Source organism: Danio aesculapii, chromosome 19 (assembly GCF_903798145.1).
Source record: "Danio aesculapii chromosome 19, fDanAes4.1, whole genome shotgun sequence".
NCBI lineage: Eukaryota > Metazoa > Chordata > Actinopteri > Cypriniformes > Danionidae > Danio > Danio aesculapii.
In genome coordinates, this window is record NC_079453.1 from 5,403,801 (window position 1) to 5,429,864 (window position 26,064).

General features: G+C 35.6%; 1 protein-coding gene across 1 annotated transcript in view; it reads left to right on the plus strand.

Annotated features, from left to right (window-relative positions):
* fam135b (family with sequence similarity 135 member B) overlaps window positions 1-26,064 on the plus strand; it is an 86,899-nt gene that overhangs the window by 32,340 nt on the left and 28,495 nt on the right. Inside the window, exons 4-7 of the mRNA XM_056480516.1 lie at window positions 8,936-9,075; window positions 18,771-18,841; window positions 19,060-19,233; window positions 21,810-21,936. Coding sequence (XP_056336491.1) covers window positions 8,936-9,075; window positions 18,771-18,841; window positions 19,060-19,233; window positions 21,810-21,936 — 512 coding nt within the window. The remainder of the gene's footprint in view (window positions 1-8,935; window positions 9,076-18,770; window positions 18,842-19,059; window positions 19,234-21,809; window positions 21,937-26,064) is intronic.

Consider the following 26,064-nt stretch of genomic DNA (forward strand, 5'->3'; position numbering starts at 1 on the left):
CTATACACATATTACATAGTGTCTCATTTGCATATTTAACCATACAATTTTTATGTAATTCACCAACTAAGGAAGTATGCCGATGCTATAAGTCTTTTTTCCAAGTGTCTTGTCATTTTCTTGAAGGACGATGTTCAAAAAATCCTAAATAAACCTTTCTGAAGGACACACATACTGGTTAGAAACAAAAACTGTCTTATCTTACTGTCTTTATTGAGGATTTATTAGTGTGTGTGTGTGTGTGTGTGTGTGTGTGTGTGTGTGTGTGTAGCCTGCAGTCTCTGTCTGACATTGAGTCCTGGCGCTGCTCCTCTGTCTGAACGCCAGCAGCATCTGAATCAAACTTACACACATTGCCATTGGCAGCCATTTTGGATCTGTCAGCCATTCTGGCTCTAAAGCCATTTCATTTCCAGTTTCAAAATGTCATCCAGGCAGTTGTGTCTCTAAAAGTGTTTCAGTGTCTTTGTGCTTTCTCCTAACTAGTATAAATTGTACAAACTCAAGTTCTTGAACTGCCGAAGATGCTTCTGGCTCAGCATTACACCATGTGCTAACTACATTACACGCGATGTGACGCTGCGACATGCGATAAAATAACATCTTTTTAATGTTAAAAGAAGTTTTTATCCTAACCATCACCATTTCAGTCAACATTGGGATGTAAAAATAAGCAATACCATCCAGGTACGCGATCTGTCACTGGGGTGGTACCTTTTCGAAAGGTACAATTTTGTACCTAAAAGGTCCATATTAATACCTCAAGGGTACAAATTAGTATAAAGTGTTCCTCTTAAAATTTTTAGGTACTATTATATACATTTGAGGTACCAATGTGGACCCTTCAGATACAAATGTGTGCCTTTTGAAAAGGTACCACCCCAGTGACAGTTTGCGTACCTTTATTTCAGAGAGTGCAGACCTACAGACCCACACACGTTTCAGGACACACAGTCCAGGCCACACAATCTAGGCCACACAATCTAGGCAGGGGCCAACCATATATATATATATATATATATATGTATATGTATGTATGTATGTGTGTATATATATATATATATATATATATATATATATATATATATATATATATATATATATATATATATATATATATATATATATATATATATACACACATACATACATACATATACATATATATATATATATACATATATATATATATATATATATACATATATATATATATATATATATATATATATATATACATATACATATATATATATATATATATATATATATATACATATACATATATATATATATATATATATATATATATATATATATATATACATATATATATATATATATATATATATATATATATATATATATATATATATATATATACACATGCATATATACACATATACTGTATATATACATACATATATATATATATATATATATATATATATATATATATACATATATATACATATATACACACATATATATATATATATATATACACACATACATATATATACACATGTATACATATATATGTATACATATATATATATATATATATATATATATATACATATACACATATATATACATATACACACATATATACATATACACACACATATATATACACATATATATATATATATATATATATATATATATATATATATATATATATATATATATATATACATATATATATTATTGTCACTGCTGCATGTAAACAAGGTGAAAATAAAATAAAATGCTGCCTACTGCCAGTCATGTGTCAGAACCATACATTTAAATCTGTGCAGTAAACATGTCTGCCTTCCCTTACAACAGAAACAATATTGTAGGTATGAAAAGAGTGAATCATAAAGCCCTTGGGACATGAGCTAAAATGCTAATCCAGACCGTACATCATGTCAGGTTGCAGAGCCGTACTGTGAATTACCATAGTAAAATCCGACCGCTCTAGAAACACACACCTCCAAATATAAAAATAAAACTCTCACCGGTGTGTCACTGCAGACGCGTATGGCTTCCTTCAGCTGTAGAGAAATTCTGAATAATGGAGACACGAGCACCCACAAGATACAAAAATATACATATAAAAAGCATTGGCTTAGATATTTTCTTAGTAATTACATTTACTTAATTCCATTTAGCCAAAAAATATATATATTTGCATTATTTTATATATACACGCACCGGCCACTTTATTAGGTACACCTTACTAGTACCAGGTTGAACCCCCTTTTGCCTTCAGAACTGCCTTTATCCTTCATGGAATAGATTCAACAAGGTACTGGAAAAATTCCTCAGAGATTTTGGTCCATATTGACATGATAGCATCTTGCAGTTGCAGCAGATTTGTTGGCTGCACATCCATGATGCGAATCTCCCGTTCCACCACATCCTCTATTGGTCTATTGGATTGACATCTGGTGACTATGGAGGCCATTCGAGTACACTGAACTCATTGTCAAGAAACCAGTCTGAGATGATTCAAGTTATATGACATGGCACGTTATCCTGCTGGAAGTAGCCATCAGAGGAGGGGTATACTGTGGTCATAAAGGGATGGACATAGTCAGCAACAATACTCAGGAAGGCTGTAGTGTTGACCCAATGAATTGGTACTAATGGGCCCAAAGTGTGGCACGAAAATATCCCCACACCATTACACCACCATCACCAGCCTGAACTGTTTATACAAGGCAGGATGGATCCATGATTTCATGGTGTTGACGCCAAATTCTGACCCTACCATCTGAATGTCTCATCAGAAATCGAGACTCATCAGACCAGGCAACGCTTTTCCAATCTTCTATTGTTCCGTTTTGGTGAGACTGTGTGAATTGTAGCCTCAGTTTCCTGTTCTAGCTGACAAGAGTGGCTCCCGGTGTGGTCTTCGGCTGTTGTAGCCCACCTGCCTCAAGGTTGGACGTGTTGTGTGTTCAGAGGTGCTCTTCTGCAGACTTCGGTTGTAACGAGTAGCTATTTGAGTTATTGTTGCCTTTCTATCTGCTGGAACCAGTCTGGCCATTCTCCTCAGTTGCGTCCACATAACTTATTAATATTATTTTCTTTTCTTTTCTTTTTTTTTGACACTCCCAAATTCCAAAGCAACGTTGCTCCCAAATTTCATTGTATACTTTGCTATATAATGACAATAAAGGCTTTCTGATTCAGCCTTCAGCTTTCTCAAAGTGTAGATTTTGGACAAACTGTCATATTTAAAAGATTCACCCAAAAATGAAAATGCTGTCATCATTTATTCATCCTCCAATTGTTACAAACCTGTTTGAGTTTCTTTCTACTGCTGAACACAAAATATATTTTTAAAATTGTTGGAAAAAACAGCAATTTACTTCTATTGTATTTATTTGGATGCCAACGGCTGCTTTTTCCTCCACACCATTCTTCAGAATAGCTTGTTTTGGGTTCAATTGAAGAAAGAAATTCATAAAAGTTTGGAACCACTTAAGTGTGGGAAAATGGTGAGTACGTTTTCATTTTTAGGTGAACTACCCCTTTAAAAATATATTATAGATAACACAATGTGCTGCAATGCAGTGCTGTACGTTTCATACTGCTATCAGGAGGCTTGAAACACACTGACCTGATCCATCATGTTTCTCTCCATTTCTGACACACACACACACAAGTGTCTGCGGGTCTCTGGAGCATCAACTGTTTCTGCAGACCCGCAGAGAGGAAGAAAGATCCAGAAAGCGTGATCCGCTGCAGGGGTCTATCTTTACAGAGACCCTCACAGCTCCTCTCTGACACTCACTATCATCTTGTAAAGAAACCCCGCTGTGCTGCTGTCCTCCGTCACACACTACAGTGCTGCGCCTGATGCTCACAGCCTGCACTGTAGATGCTTTAGTGTAAGATTAGTGAAAAAAAAAATGTGAACAGAAATGTGTTTGTTGCTCTCATGTTGCTTTTAAAGTCTCCTCAGTTGGGTCTGCTTGAACTGAACTTTAATTTGAATACTTTACTTTGTTTACACTGCTATTTTTCACTGTAGGCAATAATTTGTAGTTGTTTTACAGTATATACAGTTGAAGTCAAAATTATTAGGCCTTTGAATGTTTTTTTTTTCTTTTTTAAATATTTCCCAACTGATGTTCAACAGAGCAAGGAAATTTTCACAGTATTTCCTATAATATTTTTTCTTCTGAAGAAAGTATTTATTTGTTTTAGTTAAGCTAGAATAAAAGCAGTTTTTAATTTTTTAAAAACCATTTTAAGGTCAATAATATTAGTTATATTTTTTCTGATTGTCTATGGAACAAACCCTCGCTATACAATGATTTGCCCAATTACCCTAACCTGCCTAATTAACCTAGTTAAGCATTTAAATGTTACTTTAAGCTGAATACAAGTATCTTGAAATATATCTAGTAAAATATTATGTGCTGTCATCATGATAAAAGATTTAAAAAATCTGTTAGAACTGTTATTAAAGTTATTAAAACTATTATGTATTACTTTAAAATATTTTTTAAGTAACCTAAAGATTTAGTTCACCCAAAAAATGACAAGTCTGTAAGAAATTACTCACCCTCATGTCATTTCAATCCCCCTGAGACCTTCGTTCAGCTTCAAAACTCAAATGAAGATATTCTAGATGAAATCCTGGAGCTCTCTCATTCTCCATAGACAGCAATGGTTCCGTTCAAAGTCTAGAAAATGAAACAAAAATATTGTCAAAACATTCCATGTGACTTCCTGCGAATCATACAAAGCTCCAAGGACACTTTAGCATGACATAAAAACCCTACTGTAAATTCGACCTTTTGCCTCGTCTTCCATGTCAGATCAGGGTGCATTTACTTCAGGTAACGTGATGTATTGTATTAAGCTTTGTTTTACCTGTAGTAAATGTGCACCTATTTTGGTTCCTTTTCTGGACTTTGTACAGTTGAAGTCAGAATTATTAGCCCCCTTAAATTATTAGCCCCGCTGTTTATTTTTTTCCTCAATTTCTGTTTAAGGGAGAGAAGATTTTATCAACGCATTTCTAAACATAATAGTTTTAATAACTCATTTCTAATAACTGATTTATTTTATCTTTGCCATGATGACAGTAAATAATATTTGACTAGATATTTTCAAGACACTTCTACACAGCTTAAAGTGACATTTAAAAGCTTAACTAGGGTAATTAGGCAAGTTATTGTATAATGATGGTTTGTTCGGGAAAAAATATAGCTTAAAGGGGCTAATAATTTTGTCCTTAAAATAGCTTTTAAAAAATTAATAACTGCTTTTATTCTAGCCGAAATAAAACAAATAAGATTTTTTCCAGAAGAAAAAGAAAAATATTATCAGACATACTGTGAAAATTTCCTTGCTCTGTTAAACATCCTTTAGGAAATATTTAAAAATATCAATATTTATATGTCTAAATTTATATAGGAGTCACTGTGGTAGACATTTTAAATCTAAATATAAATAAAAAAACATTTTCCCCAATATATACATGCATGTGTGTATTTATACTGTATATTGTATACGTTAGGATGTACCGGGGTGCAGATATACAAAACCAGTGACGAGGAGAAATTCAGTCCAAGGTGTTTATTTGAGTGCAAAAAGAATTGTGGATTCCCAGCAAAAACAAAAATCTTTTCTTATTTTTTCTGCAAAATTATATACAAAATTTACATAAAGTAAATGTGTGTTCTGGCTATGTCAATAGTGAGGAACAAACACATCAACTATCCACACAAGGAAAAACTTCCTAAAATGTCTTCTTCTTCTTCTTAGTTTTTTGGCGAATTGCATTCTTTGTTCCTAAAATGTCTTCTTCTTCTTCTTCTTCTTAGTTTTTTGGCGAATTGCATTCTTTGTTCCTAAAATGTCTTCTTCTTCTTAGTTTTTTGGCGAATTGCATTCTTTGTGCATATCGCCACCTACTGTGCTAGTTGTGCAACCAGATTCTGTGATTGCTCTGCCCCAATCCCACAGACCTCAGAGTCCAGGTGCCGGTTGACGCTGCGTGTTCAGCTCCTCCCCCTGCACACTGAACTCCTTAATCTCTTCCTAAAATGTCCGACAGGCAGGAGCCATTTTATAGAGTTTGGCTCCACCCATTTTTTAGTACATACCATATGAAAAATTATACAACTTCTAAAGCAAGTCAAAAATATTTTAAGAGACAACACATATGGTAGTAACATGCAACATAAACATCTCAGAATTATCTAAAAAAGTGTCTGATTAATATGTTCCATCAAAATCAATGGTTTTCTTGACTTATGACATCATGTAAAATGGTAGAACCCTAATCATTGGGGAAATGGAAATCTTAAAATGGCTGCCTTTCCTGCATACAGGTTTGGCTGTTTTGAGGTGACTCGGAATGTAAGTAGGACAGTATTATTTATTTATTATTTATAATCAAGTCTGGCGTCGTTTATTTTAAATGTTAAACCAAATAATGTAATTAGTGGTGGTGAAATGAAGCTTTCTGAACCAGTGAAGCGCTCGACTCAATTGTATTGGAAAAAGGTTCGTTACTCGAAGCTTTCCAAATCAGAGCTCGACGAGGACCTCTTCTGGTTAAAGTGTGGGAAAGCACTGTGTTGCAATGTCAAATGTTCACAACTGACCAACTCCATGTAGTAATACAACAACAGTAATATAAACAAATAACCCAATTACTGTAGTTTTTACACATAAGGTATATTACATTACACCACAGATGACTGTAGTAAAATCCAAGATATTCAAAAGTATTCACATTTATCGTATTCTATCTAGTCATTCACCCACCCACTCGTTCCAAGCGGGGATCGAACCAGCGATTCCTGCATGGGAGGCGAATGCTCTAAGGAGGAAGCTATGTGAGTGAGGCTTTCGAGTTGCGCTCGCCAGCTGGTCCCCGTTAAACACTATACTACGATGTGAGTGATTTTCTTTAAAGATTGTTGCAAATGAATACGCTAATGCACTTTAGTATGGTTCAAAACCTTTTTACTATAAATTACTATTGTATTTTAGTTTAATTACTGGTGTATGGGACCGGTGCAGTGCTTTGAAACAGTAGAAATGTATGTAATCAAAGCCTAATCTCTCGCTATACACTTTACTAACCCATAGGGGTGTTTAAACCTTTGAATCAAAATTCGAAGCAGTCATGTGGGTATAGGCGAAAATGAAGCTTCGGACGTCACTGATCACGTGATGATGGCAAAACGAATCAAGCTCCGGCACACTGCTTCACTGTGAGATGTATCGTTATTTCGATACATGCTCCGAAGCCTCTGCGCACAACGTCACATCACTAAATGAAATGTTAAGCTGAATAAAATAAATAAACAAACAGCAAAAAATGATTTTGCAGAAATAAATGGAGCATTTTTAATCCCACAAAACAGTCAAGTATCCACACAAACAGTACATTTGATGTTTTTTCAGCCGGCATCTAAATTGTGTGTATAATGGAAATGGTTTGTGTGAGTGAATGCATGCTTACTAGCTTGCCTACATAAAAGTCATAGCCAATCTGTGACTGTATACATAAAGTACACAAACATACAGTATACAGTCAAACAAACTTTTATTTTGGCTGCAATCATTCGGATGAAGGTCTAAAGCAGGGGTCATCAATCTCGGTCCTGCAGGGCCGGTGTCGCTCCAGGGTTTAGCTCCAACTTCCCTCAAAACACCTGCCTGGGTTTTTCAAATATACCTAGTAAGACCTTGATTAGCTTGTTCAGGTGTGTTTGATTAGGGTTGGAGCTAAAATCTGCAGGACATCGGCCCTCCAGGAACAAGTTTGGTGACCCCTGGTCTAAAAGGTTTAAAACGACATTAGAGAGAGAAATATGGGGTGGCATGTGTCAAGAAATTTGATTGATGACGGCCACGCCCACTTCCGGTTTAAGCCCCGCCTCCTTTTAATATAAAATGTGTAATTTCGGTAATTAGATTCTTATCAGTTTAATTAAATGAATAATTCCGGTAATTAAATTATAATTCCGGTAATTAAATTCTTATCAGTTTAATTAAATTAATAATTCCGGTAATTAAATTAATAATTCCGGTAATTCTATTCTTATCAAGCTAAATAAATTATAATACCGATTAATTAAAATATTAAAATAAAGTTACTTAGATTTTTATGCAAATAAAATGAAATATATCAACCATTATTAAAGCCAGATTTTAATCAAATGAAATAAATTATATTATATTATAATTATTGCAATAAACTATTATAATTATTTACTATTACTTTATACTAATATATTATATTATTATATTATTAATAAACTATTAGTATCTCCCATGTGGTCTTGCCTGCGCTCTGGTATGACCATACTGCCTTGATCTGTGTCTCTGTGTGTGTGTGTGTGTGTGCGTGTGCGTGTGTAAACGTCCGCTTACATGGCTATCGTTCAGTGTGGCTCTTACAGACATGATAGTGTGTAATTAATTAAATTTGTGCATGAACTAAGCCTTTAACTAAACAAAATTAGGTAAAACTGTGAATCATTATTTTTTTAATTAACATTTTATATGTAAAATAAATAAAATAATCCTCAAAAATTTAACGCACAACATCGTAACATTGAATGCTGGGTTTTGCTTCAATCCACAGCCTCCAATTGTTCTCCATGCGCTGTCAATGGATTTGCAATTGAGATGTAGAAAATAATCGTATTCCCACAGGCTCCGCTCTCTGACAGTGTTCTCATTTCATGTTTTCTCTATTTCTAAAATACTTCATAGCCTCAAACACACCAAATCACAGTCCTGCCATGCAGACGCAGACAGAAAAACAGCACCAGAGCACAACACACTGAATACGAATGAAACGCAACTGTCTCTCTTTCTGCTGAGCACATGCTTTGATGAATCTCTCTCTCTCTCTCTCTACATGTGAACAGAGAAACTGATCTACCTGATTCCTGTGTTTCAGGCGAGTGCAGTTTCAGCAGCGCAGGCGTTCATGATGGAGGGGTTTTCAGCCGCATCTTTCAGATCCTCTACAGGAATGAAGAGGTGACGCTGGAAGACCACATTAACTTCAGACTGCACCTGCTGCTGGATGGAGAGAGGGTGAGAGAAAACACACCCAAACACACACACACATGCACCTGAAGGCCATGCACGGTGTAGCGGTTTAAGAATCAGTGAGGAAGGTTATAGGTTCAAATCCCACAAAAGAATTAGAATATATGGTGGTATTTTAATTTCAAAGAGCAGGTCACACTATATTTAAAGTGTCCTAATATTGTGGTGGAGTCCCCTACAATGGGTCCTAATGAATGCACAGATCAAGCTCAAGGTTAAGGTAGGATTTATTGTCTTTCCTTACTTGGACAAGCTCCTGATTGGTTAATGCAGTAAATTTCTCCTGATTGGTAAATTTCATCAACATTTCCTATTCAGTAACTATTATGTAATTTTTAAAAAATTGGTTAAAGGGAATATTCTCTTTAACTAACGTGAATAAATAAATTAAATAACATTAATTTATTCACATTAGCCATTAATACAGCTTGTAATTAATTTGAGTAATGTTGTATATTGTAAAAAAAATAAATAAATAAAAATCCTTTATTTCACGGAAGCTGGGGTGCCAGAAAAAATAAAATAAAATAAAATAACAGCTGTTAAATTACAGCCATTTACCATAAAATAAACAATAATTACATAAATTTACCAAAAATTTAAATTTAACAAAATTTCTGTGATTTACAGTCTGTTATTTTTTTACATATTATAATTTTTTTTTTTTTATGAAACTGAGCCAACATATACTTAAAATCAATGGCTTTGTGTATTTAGTAATGTTAACAATAATTCATACTAGGGATACAGTTAGCTATCGGTTCAATACATACATCAGTTTTTTAACACGGTTTTCGGTTCGTTTCTAATGGCTTGACACATACGTGTTTTTTATTCTTTATTCTATGCTTAGGCAATAGGAACAGTAAGAGGTTAAGGAGAAAAAATAAAAACGATTTATTCAGAATCAGTATCAGAATCAGTTTTATTGCCAAGTGTGCTTCACACACACAAGGAATTTGTTTTGGCTACAGAAGCTTCCAGTGTATATAAAGTGACATGTGACAACACAAAATAAATCTGAAAAAATAAAATAATAATAATAAAAAATGATGAACATTAAACAGATGTGGTTAGTGAAGAAACCTGGATGTTGAGTTGTATGTACAGATTGTTATAAATATACAGGTTATAAGGTGCTGTGTACAAGTGCGAATGTAGGAAGTATTGCATTGTATATTGATATAAGGTGCTGTGTACAAGTGCGTATGAGAAAGTATTGCACATATTTATTGCACAGTAGGGGAATATTTAACTGTTCATAAGGTAGATCGCCTGAGGAAAGAAACTTTTCCTGTGTCTGGCTGTCTTTGTGCTTGGTGCTCTGAAGCGCCGACCAGACGGTAACAGTTCGAACAGGTAGTGTGCTGGGTGTGAGGGGTCCAGAGTGATTTTGCGAGCCCTTTTACTCACTCTGGAAGAGTACAGTTCTTAAAGTGTAGGAAGGGTTGTGCCAGTGATATGTTCAGCAGTCCGCACTATTCGCTGTAGTCTACGGAGGTTGGTTTTGGCAGCTGAGCCGCACCAGACGGTGATTGAAGTTTTGACGCCTCACACCCAGATTGAGTATTGCAATACTCCTTTATTTCACTTCAAAGCCAAGAAAAGTACACTAGTTTCTACTAACTGGGGAACAGATAAATTCCTACATTTTGAAAATAAACAGACATGTGAAGTTAATAAACATAACTTAATCATTAAAAAAAACATATTTGTACTTCAGTAAACATAAATAAACCATATTAATTCAACTTAACCCTGCCTTTGTTATTTTCGGAACCAGTTGGGTATGTTTGCTGGAAGGATTCAGCGAGGGATTGTTGTTTTATGGAGGACTTAATTACCTTCTCGGCTATCATGCCTTCCGACAGTGATATTGCTGGGTGATGGCGCCGCAGATGTGCAGCAAAAACTATAGAATACGCAAGACGTGTCACTCGTATACTTTTGAATATGGACAAGTGTAACAGTCAATATGGCGAATGAAGCCCCGCCTTCTAGTACATGAGCCAATCAGCGATCACTATATGGCGAATAAAGCCCACTTTTTAGTACATGAGCCAATCAGCGATCACTATATGGCGAATAAAGCCCGCATTCTAGTACATGAGCCAATCAGCGATCGCTGTAGGATGACAATTCTCCAGGGGAGGGGCTTGGACTAGACGTGAGTTTCTGCAGATTTTGTGTGATACGAACATTAGGAAATGAAACTAAATAGACAATTGTTGTTTAATTTTATTGGTTGTTCATATGTAATGTAATCGTAATCTTGGCAAGTAGTTTTGGAGAATTTGATGTTTCCCCATTCAAACAGAATGCCTGAGCATAACGCCCGAGAGGCGTTTCAAAGATGGCCGCCGAGTGAAATGACTTGCCTTAAAGGGACTTTGTGTGCAGGAAGTGTTTCCGTTTGAGTAGGCTATACGTGTAAACGTGTAAACAATGCTTGCACACAGTCATTTTTTTTGTTCACCTTTTTTTCTTCCTTATACTCAATGGGAAAAACTGAAATGTCCGCACACCACGGATTTGAAGGACGCCAGCGCTTCCTTGTACTGTTGCCTCACTTCACCACGCCACGCCATGTTAAAGTGTGGAATGATGGTTAAGCGCATCCTAACTTTAGAGCAGTGATTGAATATTTACTCGCAGGGAGGAGTTTGCTCATCTCAGCTCGTAGACTTTACAGACAAGCAGTCAATTTGGAGAGAAATAAAACGCACATAAATGATTTAAACATAAAACCAAAAAAACGCAATTTACAAGTGCGTATTAAACCGTTTATGTCGTATCGAACGGTTCAATATTATATTGAGAATTGTGGCATCCCTAATTCATACATATTGTAACAAACAAATTGTTCATTGCTAGTTAATGCATTAAATAATATTACTATTGGACTTTATTATGTGTCACAAAATAACAGTTTAATTCCAGTATTCATTGTCACGGGACCCTTCAGAAATGATTCTGATCTGACACTCGATAAAGACAGTGGGGAAAATAATTGAGTGGTAATGAACACGTCACCAATTTTCTCAGAAAAAGAAACTCTCAAATGCTTTCAGAGAAAGAAAATCAAGCTGTAGAATGGCCCAGCCAATCACCTGACTTGAATCCAATAGAGAATACAAAATAAAGATTATATTTGATAGACGAGACCCACAGAACCATCAAGATTTTGACACTCTGTGGAAGTCTGTGAGAAACTCACACCTGAGCAATGAATGTGACTTCATTCTCCACGAGAGGCGTCTTTAAGCTGCCATCACCAAAAAAAGCCTTTTATATAAAGTATTAAACACGTTTCAGTAGTTCAGCACTTTCTCCTTGTGTCATTCTATTGTTATTACACAATTTTTTTTATTTATTTATTTTTTTAAATTTTTATGTTTGAATTGTTTGGATTTTTTCCCAAAATCTGGTTCAATTCCATGTCACCAGCTCCTTTAGAAATATTATCCCCAGAAAAAGAGAGAAAAAAAAAAAAAGTGATGTGTTCAATACTTATTTTCCCATATGTATATCAATTTCTTTTCTAGTTCAAGTTATTTTGAGATATGCTATTACAGTGGTTCTCAAACGTTTTTCATCAAGTACCACCTCTGAAAAAAATAGTCTTTGCAAGTAGTAAATGCCATATTGAGCAGAATTGAAATACAGTAGCGTAGTAGGCCCAGTAAAGTAGCTAAAGCTCTGTACAGATCAAAAACAAGGCAGATTAATTCCTATTATTAAAATATTTATTAGTGTCAGCCACTTTAAACATTATAAATAGTTTGAATATTAACACTATACTGTGCTTATATGTAAACAAACAAACAAACAAAAAATCAAGAAACAAAAACAACAAAAAAAGCCTAACTAAAAACGTCAACATTTAAATTAAAATGTGCTTTTAAGTTAAAAATGACAGGTTCCTGTTTTTAAAAAGTAAAAAAAAACTTCTGTACTTTTATGTAAAGTATTAGCATATAGAATTAGCATATATACCTATTTATCATATATACCTATTTATCAACACCTGGAAATGTTGTCTGGACCTTATAAATATAGGCTATATGTCATCATATTCATATATAAATAGTTTTTGATAGATTTTTAAATATATGTAGCATGTACATATGACATATTTAATTCCTCCACGTACCACTAGAAGGAAGCTCGCGTACCACTAGTGGTTCACGTACCACAGTTTGAGAACCACTGTGCTATTAAACTATGTTGCCGTGCTACTAAATGAATAAGTGTAATATTTTATTGATGTGGCGACGTAGTGGCGAGGTAGTGCTGTCGCCTAACAGCAAGAAGGTCGCTGGTTCGAGCTGTGTCAGTTGCCGTTTCTGTGTGGAGTTTGCATGTTCTCCCTCCGTTCGCGTGGGTTTCCTACGGGTGCTCCGGATTGCCCCACAGTCCAAAGACATGCGGTACAGGTGAATTGGGTAGGCTAAATTGTCCGTAGTGTATGTGTGTGTGAATAAGTGTGTATGTGTTTCCCAGTGATGGGATGCAGCTGGAAGGGCATCCGCTGCATAAAACAAATTCTGGATAAGTTGGCGGTTCGTTCTGCTGTGGTGACCCAAGATTAATAAAGGGACTAAGCCGAAAAAGAAAATGAATGAATTTTATTGATGTCAATGTTTATTTTTAGCATTGAATACACAGTTTTAGTATACTATAACAACCTACATAGGGGGTACTTACTTTTTCACAGCACTGTATTATATTTCCACACTACTTTATATTGAAAAAAAACATTATGATCAGCCGTACCCTGTTGATCCGCAGCTCATTTCAGATGTTATGAAATATGTGGTGAGCGAGACAGAGAAGCAGGGAATTATGGGTGGAGAGAGTGTCTTATCAGATTCCTGTGGCCATCTTTCTTATTAACCTTGAAGCGGTTTATCTGCAGCCGCTCTCCGTCTCTCTCTCTCTCTCCGATAAGGAGCTAAAAATAGCTTTCCATTTCCCCAGAGTGTGACTTTAATCAATCCACGTATCAATAATGGGAGCGGGCCCTGTTTGTTTTCTCAGAAGCGGCTCAAACCTCTGGAGTCAAATCACATTATTGTGTGTTCGGTCTCTAAACAAGCAGCACATGGAAAAATCTGGGGGGGGGGGGGGGGGGGACGTAAAATATAATGTGTTCACGTGTGAAAGCACATGCAGTACAGTAAAAGTTGTGTTTACTGACTTGTGATCGCATTATGATTCTGCATATTTGAGACAGGTGATAGCAGGTCGAATACAAATGAGACCCTCAACACTTAAAGAAATATTGAAATTATAAATAATATTACTACTAATAATAGTAGTTTTTAATAATAATAATAATAATAATAACAGTTTGATTATACTAGTTTAATAACAATAATAATAATAACAAAATAATAAATATTAATATTTCATAGATATATACTCTAGATATCGCATACGGACTCTGAGCATGCGTCAATAGTGCCGCCATATTTGTACAGTGCTCCCAGGACAAATGTCATTCAACCACACTATTCCACAAAGCCAATGTGAAGATGTTGGACTGTAGCACTGTGTATGGGTGTAGCAATGTGCAAGCAAAGAAAACAAAGCACAAGGGCAGAACATTTCATAGGTAAGCTTTTGTTTTTACATTTTTGAATGTATAAAAAACTTTTGTATGTGTATGTTGAACTTTGTGGTCAACGAGTAACATTATTGATGATAATACAGTCACTTACTGCCCTGACCATAAGGCAAAGAGGCACCAACTTGCATTAAATTCTAAGCTTGTGCTAGTTTTGCTAAATAAAGTCAGCAAACAATGTAAATGAAATAACAACAACAAGATGCTGCGGTGACAGAAACTTTTATTATTGTCGGCTAAGTGAACGAGTCGTTCATAACGGAGATTCATTCACAAACGAATCGCTCTCTTCGTTAGAATGAGATGTAAAAGCAGGAGAGGAGGTGTGTTTCAGGACACGGATTGGATCAAATTAAACAGGGAGCGAGGATAATACATTTCCATACACACAAACACACGCTCTTTGTCAGCAATGCATGTTCCGTCACTTATCCATCGATGTAGAAAAGTGATGTAAAATTATAATTTTCGTAATTTAAAAAAATATTTGCGTACTGGCCACCGGGAAATCTCCAGATCATAGATAAATGTATATATGTGTATGTCTCTGGCTCTGGATGGCCACAGTCCTCCACTGCACCTTGGTCCCGCATTCATTTTAAAGGAGCGCTTCCCTGTACTAAAATGGCGGCTTTATTGATGCATTCCTTCCAATAGACAACAATAGTGTAGGCAACATCTAATGTAAATATCTATGATAATATTTGCATGTGAGGCTTGCCTAGTAACAACTCAGTTTACCCTAGCAACTCCCTAGCAACCACCCAAACTACCCTAGCAACCACCTGGTAATGACTAGCAAATGTCAAGCAACCACTTAAGACATTATAGCAACCGCCTAGCAATACCTTAGCAACCATCCAACAACCACTCAATGCACCCTAGCAACCGCCTAGCAACCACTCAGAACACCCTAGCAACCGCCTAGCAACCACTCAGAACACCCTAGCAACCACCTAGCAGCACCCTAGCAACCGCCAGGCAACTACATGTACATAAATTTGGTCATTTATCAGCACTCTCTTGCAATTGGGCAGCACAGTAATGGATTTTACCCCATCGATTAGCCACGGCAAACCCCACATTTACTTTAGGAAATGTACAATTCTAGTTAATAAAAATAATAACATTAATAATAACACTAGTTTAATAATAATAATAATAATAATAATAATAATAACACTAGTATAATAATAATAATAATAATAATAATAACAATAATAATACTAACATTAATAATAACAACAACAACAACAACTATAATAATAATACTAATAACAATAACTTTAATAATAACACTGGTTTAATAATAATAATAATAATAACAATAATAATAATAACAATAATAATAATAACAACAACAACAACAACAATAATAATAATAATAAAACAATATTAATAATTGTAGTTATTAATAATGACAATAGCAACAACATTAATATTAATAACAATAACAATATTAATAATAATAACAACAAACAACAATAAAAATAATAACAATAATAATAATAATAATATGAATAATAATAACAACAACAACAACAATAATAATAAAAACAATATTAATAATTATAGTTATTAATAATAACAATAACAACAATAATAACAATAACAACAACAACAACAACAATAATAATAATAATAATAATAATAATAACAATAATAATAATAACAATAATAATAATAATATTAATAATAATAATAATAGTAATAATATTATAATAACAATAATAATAATTGTAGTTATTAATAATAACAATAACAACAATAATAACAATAACAACAACAACAACAACAACAACAATAATAATAATAATAATAATAACAATAATAATAATAACAATAATAATAATAATATTAATAATAATAATAATAGTAATAATATTATAATAACAATAATAATAATTGTAGTTATTAATAATAACAATAACAAAATAATAATAATAATAATAATATAACAACAATAATAATAATTGTAGTTAATAATAATTACAATAACGAAAATAACAACAACAACAACAACAACAATAATAATAATAATAACAACAACAATAATCCACCACAGTATCATATTAATTCAACAACATTATTTGATCTCTATATATTCCTAATTACAAATTATTGTTTTAAAGAGCCCATATTATAGATGAAATAGGGTCATATTTAGGTTGTAAGGGTCTCCAACAACAGTCTAATATGCATGCAAGGTCAAACAACACTTTGATGGTCTTATAATATGCATTTATTTTTACCTAGTTATCCCAGCGACTCCCATATGAATCGTTCAGCGATTCATTTGTACCCAAACCCGTCCTCAGCGCGAAGCTAATCTGCGCTGATTGGACCAATGACAGGCTGGTGCGATTGGTCGACGACACTGATAGGCTTCAGGGCGAGACAGAGTGAAATGCCCAGCATATAATTAACAATATAAAAGTAGTCACAGTGCACACACGCTTCATAGTGGATTTTGGCTGCCAGTGGGTGAATGTAAATACAGACGATGGACTAGAAAATACTGACGACTAACTATTTTATCAAGCAAAAAGTCCAAGAACTGGCGAGGATATGTCCTAGCAGTCTACTTGCTCTTTTTACACACACGCACACACAGGGCCGGCGCGTCCAGAATAGAGACGGCGCGGCGGCGACACCTCCCTCCCCCTCCGCGTCCTCAGTTACATCCGCGATTACAACCCTAAGATTTCAACCGCGACACCCCCTAAAGTCCTCACTTTACAAACGGGTCCCTTTGATCACCCTTTGCCTAGAGCTTTACCCTATTCAGAGACACGCACACACACACACATCAACCTCCTAAGAGGAGACACTCACACAAACGACCGTCCTCAGAGGAGCCACACACACACATATTACACACACACACATAGCTGACTATCCATAAACAAAGCGGCACGCGTCGCGTTTTCAACGTAGCTTTACACGCGATATGAGAATATAAAGAGTTAACCTGATACAGCACACGCAGTTACAAGTAACAAAACACAACTAAATGCATAATTTGCAAGCTAGAGTAAACGAGGCAACAATTTTAATCGCACGTACTTACACTGGTGAAATGGGGGTAGAAACTGATTCATGATCCACTGATCCTTGTTCTGAAAGTCTTTACCGATCCTTCCTTTAACAAACGGATGAAGTCTTCTTTGTAAGCAGGTAGTTTCCAGAGGCTTTCAATCTGCTCAAGGCTAGGCTATATGCTAAGGTTTCATCTTTGGATGAACTGTCAATAATCTCCATCTGCACAGCGTGACTTCATTCTACCGGTGTCTGTGTGTGTCTCTGTGTGTGTGTGTGTGTGTGTGTGTGACTTTTTTCTGTTAGTGGGCGGAGCCGCAGGTTTCAAATCTCCCGGGCTTGCGCGTGCAACTACTTGTGTTTCGTAGCTGCGTCATCGCGAAACACCTAATAACTCGTTATCAAGACGACTCGTTTGAAGCACTATGAGTCGACTCTTTTATAGATGAATCAATAGTTTTAAACACTGTACACTTACAGATTTAAGCCTTAGCTGGATATTTCACTTCACTTAGAGCTGTGTGACACACTACATGGAAGGGCATTTTCAAAAAGCCATAATATGGGCTCTTTAAAAAAAATACCACAATACTTTATACCAACTTCCACTGAATTCAGTCAGAATACATCCATTCTCAACAAAACGTCATCAATATCAACAAACTATATTAAATGTGAATAAATAACACATTTGAAAGTAACAGAAACTTATTACATGTCATGGGAGAAATAGGTGCTATTATCTATATCTCTTGATATTGTAGTAATGATTATTAAAAGGTAAAAAAAATACTCTACTAACAGCATTAAACTCTGACTGGCGACTGCTTTCATTAGCATAACAGAAAGTGATGACAATGCAATTTTTGTTTAATTACACTTTTATGAAGAGGGTTAGGGTCTTGCATTTGCTCTGTATTTGTCTTTTTAAAATCGTTGAAGCTTCATCAACACTGCAGAACAGATCTGGCTTTGTTTATTTGATTTTGATTGAATGTGATGTGTTTGGCAGGTGGAGGAAGCTGTGAGTGAAGTAGACGTTCAGCTCAAACTAGATCTGCACTTCACTGACAATGAACAGCAGTGAGTATCTCAAATCTGCTCAGTTTTTTCTTCCTTCTGCATCTTCACTGCCTGCTACAGTATGATGCATCATGCTACTTTTGCAGTATCTGTTAAAGAGAGGATCATGTGAACAGCAGGCCTCTTTTTCTGGCAGACGTTACGTTGTTACATATGATTGTGAGTGAATATAGGTGTAGTTGTGGCAGTGTAATAGTGTGTGTTATTCTGTGTTTTAGGCTGGCTGACATCTCTTCAGTGCCTGTGATCAGCAGTAGGACTCTGGGTTTGCATTTCCATCCCCAGCAGGGCCTGCATCACCACCTGCCCGTCATGTTTGACTACTTCCACCTGTCCGTCATCTCTGTCTCCATCCACGCCTCCCTGGTGGCTCTGCACCAACCACTGATCAGGTGATGCTTAAGCCCCGCCCATCAGCTCTTAGCCAATCACAAGTGGTAGAGGGCCAGTTACAGCACTTTACCAAGTCTTTGTTATTCTAATAATTTGAATAATTCTTTTACAATTCTATTATTATTAGACTTTATTTATGTATTTTTTAATATACAGCATATATATATATATATATATATATATATATATATATATATATATATATATATATATATATATATATATATATATATATATATATATATATATATATATATAATGTTATATAGGTTTTAATTTAATTTAATTTACATACCTTCATCATTTGGGGTATAAGGCAAGTACATAGTGAATTGTATTATACAGCAACAATCTGCTTGCTGCATTAGCACACAGAAACAGTCCAACTTTTTAATTTAGCTGTGAATAGTTTGTTGGATCTGCATCTGGTGTTTTGTAGGCGGTGTTTCTGGCAGGATGTGATGTATGTTCAATGCTGTGGATTTGAGCTAGATCTTTCTCTGAACTCTTCTCAAAGTATGTGTTTGTCAGCTGTCATGTATAATGGGTTTCAGAGAATGCAAATATTAGACATTAAGAAAGGAACCAGATATTTGGGGATGTTTAGGGTTTTACGCGGGGATTCATGTGACGCAGCAGGCCTTGTTTTTCTGTCAGGCGTGTAGTAAAAAAATAAAAATCAGAGACATTCGAGTAGCTGAAAACACGTTGCATTTGAAGGCAGAAAAGCATCAAGGCACATCGTTTTGTGTGTTAATGTACATTTTGACCATATTTATATTCAATTTCTAGCAACATGTTTGCTATTGTTGTAATGATTCACCTACGCCACTATCAGATTTTGAATAGTGCAGGGCATAGATTAATGGCATCCAAAATAAAAATTTCTATTTACATAATGTGTGCTGTGTTTATTAAATTATTTATATATAAATCCACGCATGAATGCATATTTATTGAAAAGAGTATTAATATTTAGAAAGTAAATAGCCATATCTTTACAAGATAATGTAAAGATACGGCTGTATATTGGCACTGGTGGGAGGCGTATACAGCCAAATTGCACTGCTAAGAGTGTGATTTTGCGTTTATACAACAGTTCGACGGTATAATCGTGTGTATAAAAAAGAAAATCAAACACGGAGAGTCTAAAATCCTTTTATACGAGGAACTACTTCCTTCCACCATTCATTCACATCTGCAGCTGATGTCAGAACAGCAGAAACCATTGCTACTTCACAAAAGTAACTTTAGAGCTAGTATTTGAATCATTCTCTAGTGTAATGTCTAAAGTGATGACAACATTTTGCTCACAATTTAAAATTATTAGGCTGAACGGCATGAAATGCCATCAGTATACAGAGATTTCCCAGTATTTATCTGTTGCAATCGGGATATCACAATAACTAACCCTGAAAAAGCCAAAGCAAAGCAAAGCAAGCACTAGCAGATTACTATGGTATAAATACAGAGATCGACTTAGAATGTCACTTATCTGATTTATAGTGATTTTATCAGCTGTAGTTTGAAATACGAAAAGAAAACGCTGAGTTTTTCTCAGCTAAGGACTTATTTTGCGGTCTCTGCCGCCATCTTGTGGCGGAACATCAACAATCTTTGCTCTGCTTAGTCTCCCAAATTATAAGTATTTAAAATAAGAACTATCCTTATAAATAAACTGCTTAGTTGCAATCTAAACAACTACATTCTCGCCTAAAAAAGCCTCAAAAGTACATTATGTTGTCTAACAGCTGCAATATTTGTCAAAGTAGTGAGTTTATTGATATTGTCACTCTATTTGGGTGGAGTAATACACAAGGGTGAAGAGGGCTGTATGAGTGCTGTTATTGAAGAATATCGCATGGGTATCAGCCAATCAGATTCGAGAACCAGACAGAACTGCTATATGTATGTATATGTATGTATATAGTTTAAGTCAGAATTATTACCCCCCTTTAAAAATTTTTCTCTTTTTTAATATTTCCCAAATGATGTTTAACAGAGCAAGGAAATTTTCACAGTATGTCTGATAATATTTTTTCTTCTGGAGAAAGTCTTATTTGTTTTATTTCGGCTAGAATAAAAGCAGTTTTTAATTTTTTAAAACCCATTTTAAGGTCAATTTTTTTTCCGATAGTCCACAGAACAGGGGTAATAATTTTGACTTCAACTGTGTGTGCGTGTGCGTGTGCGTGTATATATATATATATATATATATATATATATATATATATATATATATATATATATATATATATATATATGTATGTATATGTGTGTAGTTCAAACAATTATTTTGGATGTGATTGTGATTAATCTTTGCCCATAACCAGTTTTATACTGTAAAATAAGCCTATTCTCACTAAGTCTGCATTTATTTGTTCAAAAATGCCATAAAATCTATAAAATAGAGAAATATTATTGCTTATTAAATGTAGATTAAAATCTATTTTTTTCTGTGATGTAAAGCTGATTTTTCTGCATCATTACTGAAGTCAGTGTTTAGTTTTATATATTATTTTCTATTATGTTCTGATGGCTTGGTACTGACCTTCTGTCGTTTGTCTCTGTGCAGTTTTGCGCGCAGTGGTAAAGGGGCGTGGCTTGGTAAGGGATCTCCAGAGAGCGAGGCTCCGCCCTCTGCCATGTCAGTAGAGAATCTGATGTTTGGAGCCGGATACTGCAAACCTGTCCCCACAGAGGTAAATACATCCGTGAAATTACAACAATGTTATTTATAGAGCACTTTAAAAATACAGACGTGAGCCAAAGTGCTATGGAGAAACATACAACAAAATAAGCATAATAGTATATAAAATACATAAAATACAAGATACAATATAACTAAACCTAAAAATGCAAATATATTAAATTAACCAGTTAGCACGATCAGGTGCCTGTCTAATGGGCAGCGGAAAATCATTCCAAAGTCTAGGACCCACCACAGTGAAAACACAATCCACTCTAAATTTACACTTTGTTTTTGGCACAATCAAGAGAAGCTGATCAGCTGACCTGAGAGAACGAGTGGGCTTATAAGGGTGTATCAGCTCAGAGATATAAGGTGGGGCAAGACCATTTAGAGATTTAAAAACAAATACCGTATTTTCCGCACTATAAGGCGCACCTAAAAGCCTTAAATTTTGTTATAAAACGGCCGTGCGCCTAATAATCCGGTGCGCTTTATGTGTGCACAGAGTTCAAAAATCTGTAAAAATGTTGTTGTGTGATTTCGGAAAGCGCTCCGCTTGATTGGCTGTCCGAGCATTTCCCGCCGACACATAGACGTAAAACGTACACTCCGTACGCAGCAGCAATAAACCAATCAAAACAGGGCGTTTAAAGTGAAGTTGCGTGGGAGCAATGGATGACAGACGGCGAACACACTTTTACTAAGACTGGTAGGCAGCGCCGGGCGAGTTACGCCACCATATGTGAATGGATTGTGGATGCCTGGGCTAAGGTGTCTGCTTTAACTGTTGTCCGAGCTTTCGCAAAAGCCGGCATCATTGCTGAACAGCCACCCGGCAATGAGACTGACTCAGACCATGATGAGAGAGAACCCGGCGTGTTTGACGAAACTGCCCAGCTGTTCAATTCAGACACAGAAGATGAGGACTTTGATGGATTTGTGGGAGAAGACTGATTAAAAAAATAATGTGAGTGTATTGTTAAATAGTACAATAAAGTTCAACTAAACTGTTTTGCTTCCATTACCTTTTTTTTTTGCAGACAGTGTATTTTAGCGTGCGCCTTATAATGCGGTGCGCCTTATGTATGGGTTAAGTACAGAAATAGACCCCGTAATTGAGACTGCGTCTTATAATCCGGTGCGCCTTATAGTGCGGAAAATACGGTAAATTAATCTTAAACTGTATTCTAAAATTCACTGGCAACCAATGAAGCGAAGCTAACAAGGGGGAAATGTGGTCATATTTGCGAGTACAGTTAACAGACATGCTGCAGCATTATGCATCATTTGCAAACAGCCAATAGCTGACCTGCTGCTCCCCACATACAGTGCATCACAGTAATCTAACCGAGTGGTCATAAAAGCATGGATTACTGTCTTAAACATTTGTTTTGGTATATATTGCTTTATAATTATTATAATGCAAAACATGATAGCAGAACTTTACACTGTGAAAATGGCCGTGGTTTCAACAGTAAAAAGGCTACAGTAAAAATCTGCAACCTGCTCAACAGTATGTTTCCTTAATATATACGGCGAATCACCGTAAATTGACTTTCCCAGAATTCCCTGCATGGCACATCCTTTTTTATGCTTTTTGTTGACATTAATATGGATCTTTTTTATTGTTTCCTCATCAGTCATGTACATTAGAGATTTATATTCCATCTAATGTTGATAAACAATGTTTATTTCATGACTTTAATTTTATGTGTGTTACCATACTGGTGTTTAGTAGCACCTTCACTTTTCAGCTTGTGGGAAAAGTTGTTTGTGATGAGCATTGGTTCATTGTTTAACTTTCTCATCATCACCACCTGCATATGGCTGTGTTAACGTGCCTATCTGTGTAACAAGATGTGTAGATGTTGGTAATTAAAAATACAGACATATTGCGTCTATAAATTAACGAAATACAATTCAATTCACCTTTATTTGTATAGCGCTTTTACAATGCAGATTGTGTCAAAGCAGCTTCACATAAAAGGTCATAGTAAATTGGAACAGTATCAGTTTGTAGTATTTAAGTTCAGTTCAGTTTAGCTCAGTTCAGTGTGGTTTAAAGATCACTACTGAGAGTCCAAACACTGAAGAGCAAATCCAACGACGCGCAGCTCTATAGATCCCGAACCATGCAAGCCAGTGGCGACAGCGGAGAGGGAAAAAAACTTCACTAAATGGCGAAAGTGAAGAAAAAAAAACCTTGAGAGAAACCAGACTCAGTTGGGCACGACCATTTTAGTTTCTCCGCTGGCCAAACGTCTTGTGCAGAGCTGCAGCCTCAGCGGCGGAGGTTGGAAGCTGGCCTCAGTGAAGACTCGTCTGTCCCTGGAGCGTCACAGGAATCAGTCTCATGTTCTCCACTCCTCCATGACCACCACAGTAGCTGCTCAGGATACGGCCTGGTCCACGATATGGAAACCTTGGGATCATCTCGTCGTTGGTCTTGGATCGAATCAGTGACTCTGCATAGTCTGAGGGCCTCGGGAAGAGTATCCCCAGGTGGAAATGGAGAATAAAGAGATTAATTAGCATAGCTGCTGTTCATAGTGTATATAAACAAGGTGCAGAAACCTGTGTGGAAGCCCGCTAAGTGGTGCACTGAGTTTTACGGTAGTACTTTTATAGTTTGTACCGTATTTTTAACGGTAAAATACAACCACAGCTGCCATTTTTTTACCGTCAACTTTACAGATTTATTTTTTACAGTGTAGATAATAAAGCAATAAATATAAAAAATACATTAAAATAAATATAAAAAGATAAAAAGAATAAACTCAAACCTATACATCTTACTCAATACACAATAGTGCACTTATAATACACACGATGCTATTATTCTGTTCTAAAACAGAAATAACACCCACTACAATAGACTCTAAATGAATTTCATCGTAAATTTAGAGTTAAACAGCACAGATAATTTGACCTTTCTTCCAGTACTCCGAGGACAAAGTAGCCATCCTTTTCTTTCTTTCTTCGTATGATTGGATAAACTGAGGTCTTTCCCGCCTGTAGAGATTTCCATTTAGTCAGGAAATGGTAACGAGGGCTCCTGGCTCTGTATGGGTCCGGCGTTTACACCCCTCCTGCAGGGCACTTTATTAAGTACAGTGTTACGCTGGAGGGAGGCTGCGTTTGATCTTCGTAACGAGCTCAGCTTTAACAGCCTCAAACATGAAGAGCAAGCATCTCTCTCTCTCTCTAACAGCTCACAGGCCTCCTCAGCACTTTTACTTCACAATGAAGGATATTATGCGGCGCTTGTCATATGCTATTATATTCTACTGTAAGTTGACGCTTGTCATGATTTTGCCAAGTACGATGCGATCCTGGAACATAATTTTTGTTGGAAAATGTAATCCATACCTATTCCCTACCTCTAAACCCAACCATGTAAATTATTCCCAAAATTAGAGGGGTATAATAGTCGGAAAACAATCATGTAGAAGTGCAAAAACCCAACCAAAGCCTAAACTTAACAAACACTAAACGTATCCCTTAATTCTGATTGGCTGATTGGAATGTTGAACTGAATCCTGAACTAAAGCTGGAAAGCCAGATTCAGTCTGTTGTTTGCTCTAGCTTCTTTCACTTAAGACAACTGGCCAAAATTAAGCACGTTTTATCACACAAGCACTTTGAAACAGTAATCCATGCCTTTATAACCTCCCGCTTGGACTACTGCAATGCCCTTTATTTTGGGGTGAGCCAGTCTTCTAATTCTCGACTGCAACTTGTTCAGAATGCAGCTGCACGTCTTTTAACATGGCACATCACCCCGGTTTTATCTTCTCTTCAACTAGCTGCCCGTGCATTTCAGGATCCATTTCAGTTACTTTTATTTGGTTACAGGTTTCCTACATTGTAATAATTGTATTTTTTTAAGAAGATATTTTAAAGAATGTTAGAAACCGGTAATCACTGACTTCCATAGTAGGAAAAACAAATACAATGAAAGTCAATGGTTACGGGTTTTCAACATTGTTCAAAATAACTTCTTTTGTGTTTGACAAAAGATAGAAACTCAAACAGGTTTGAAACAAGTGAAGGTTGAGTAAATGATGATGAAATTTTCAATTTTGGGAGAACTATCCCTTTAAATGACGCAATTGATTTGAGTTGAACTAGATCAATC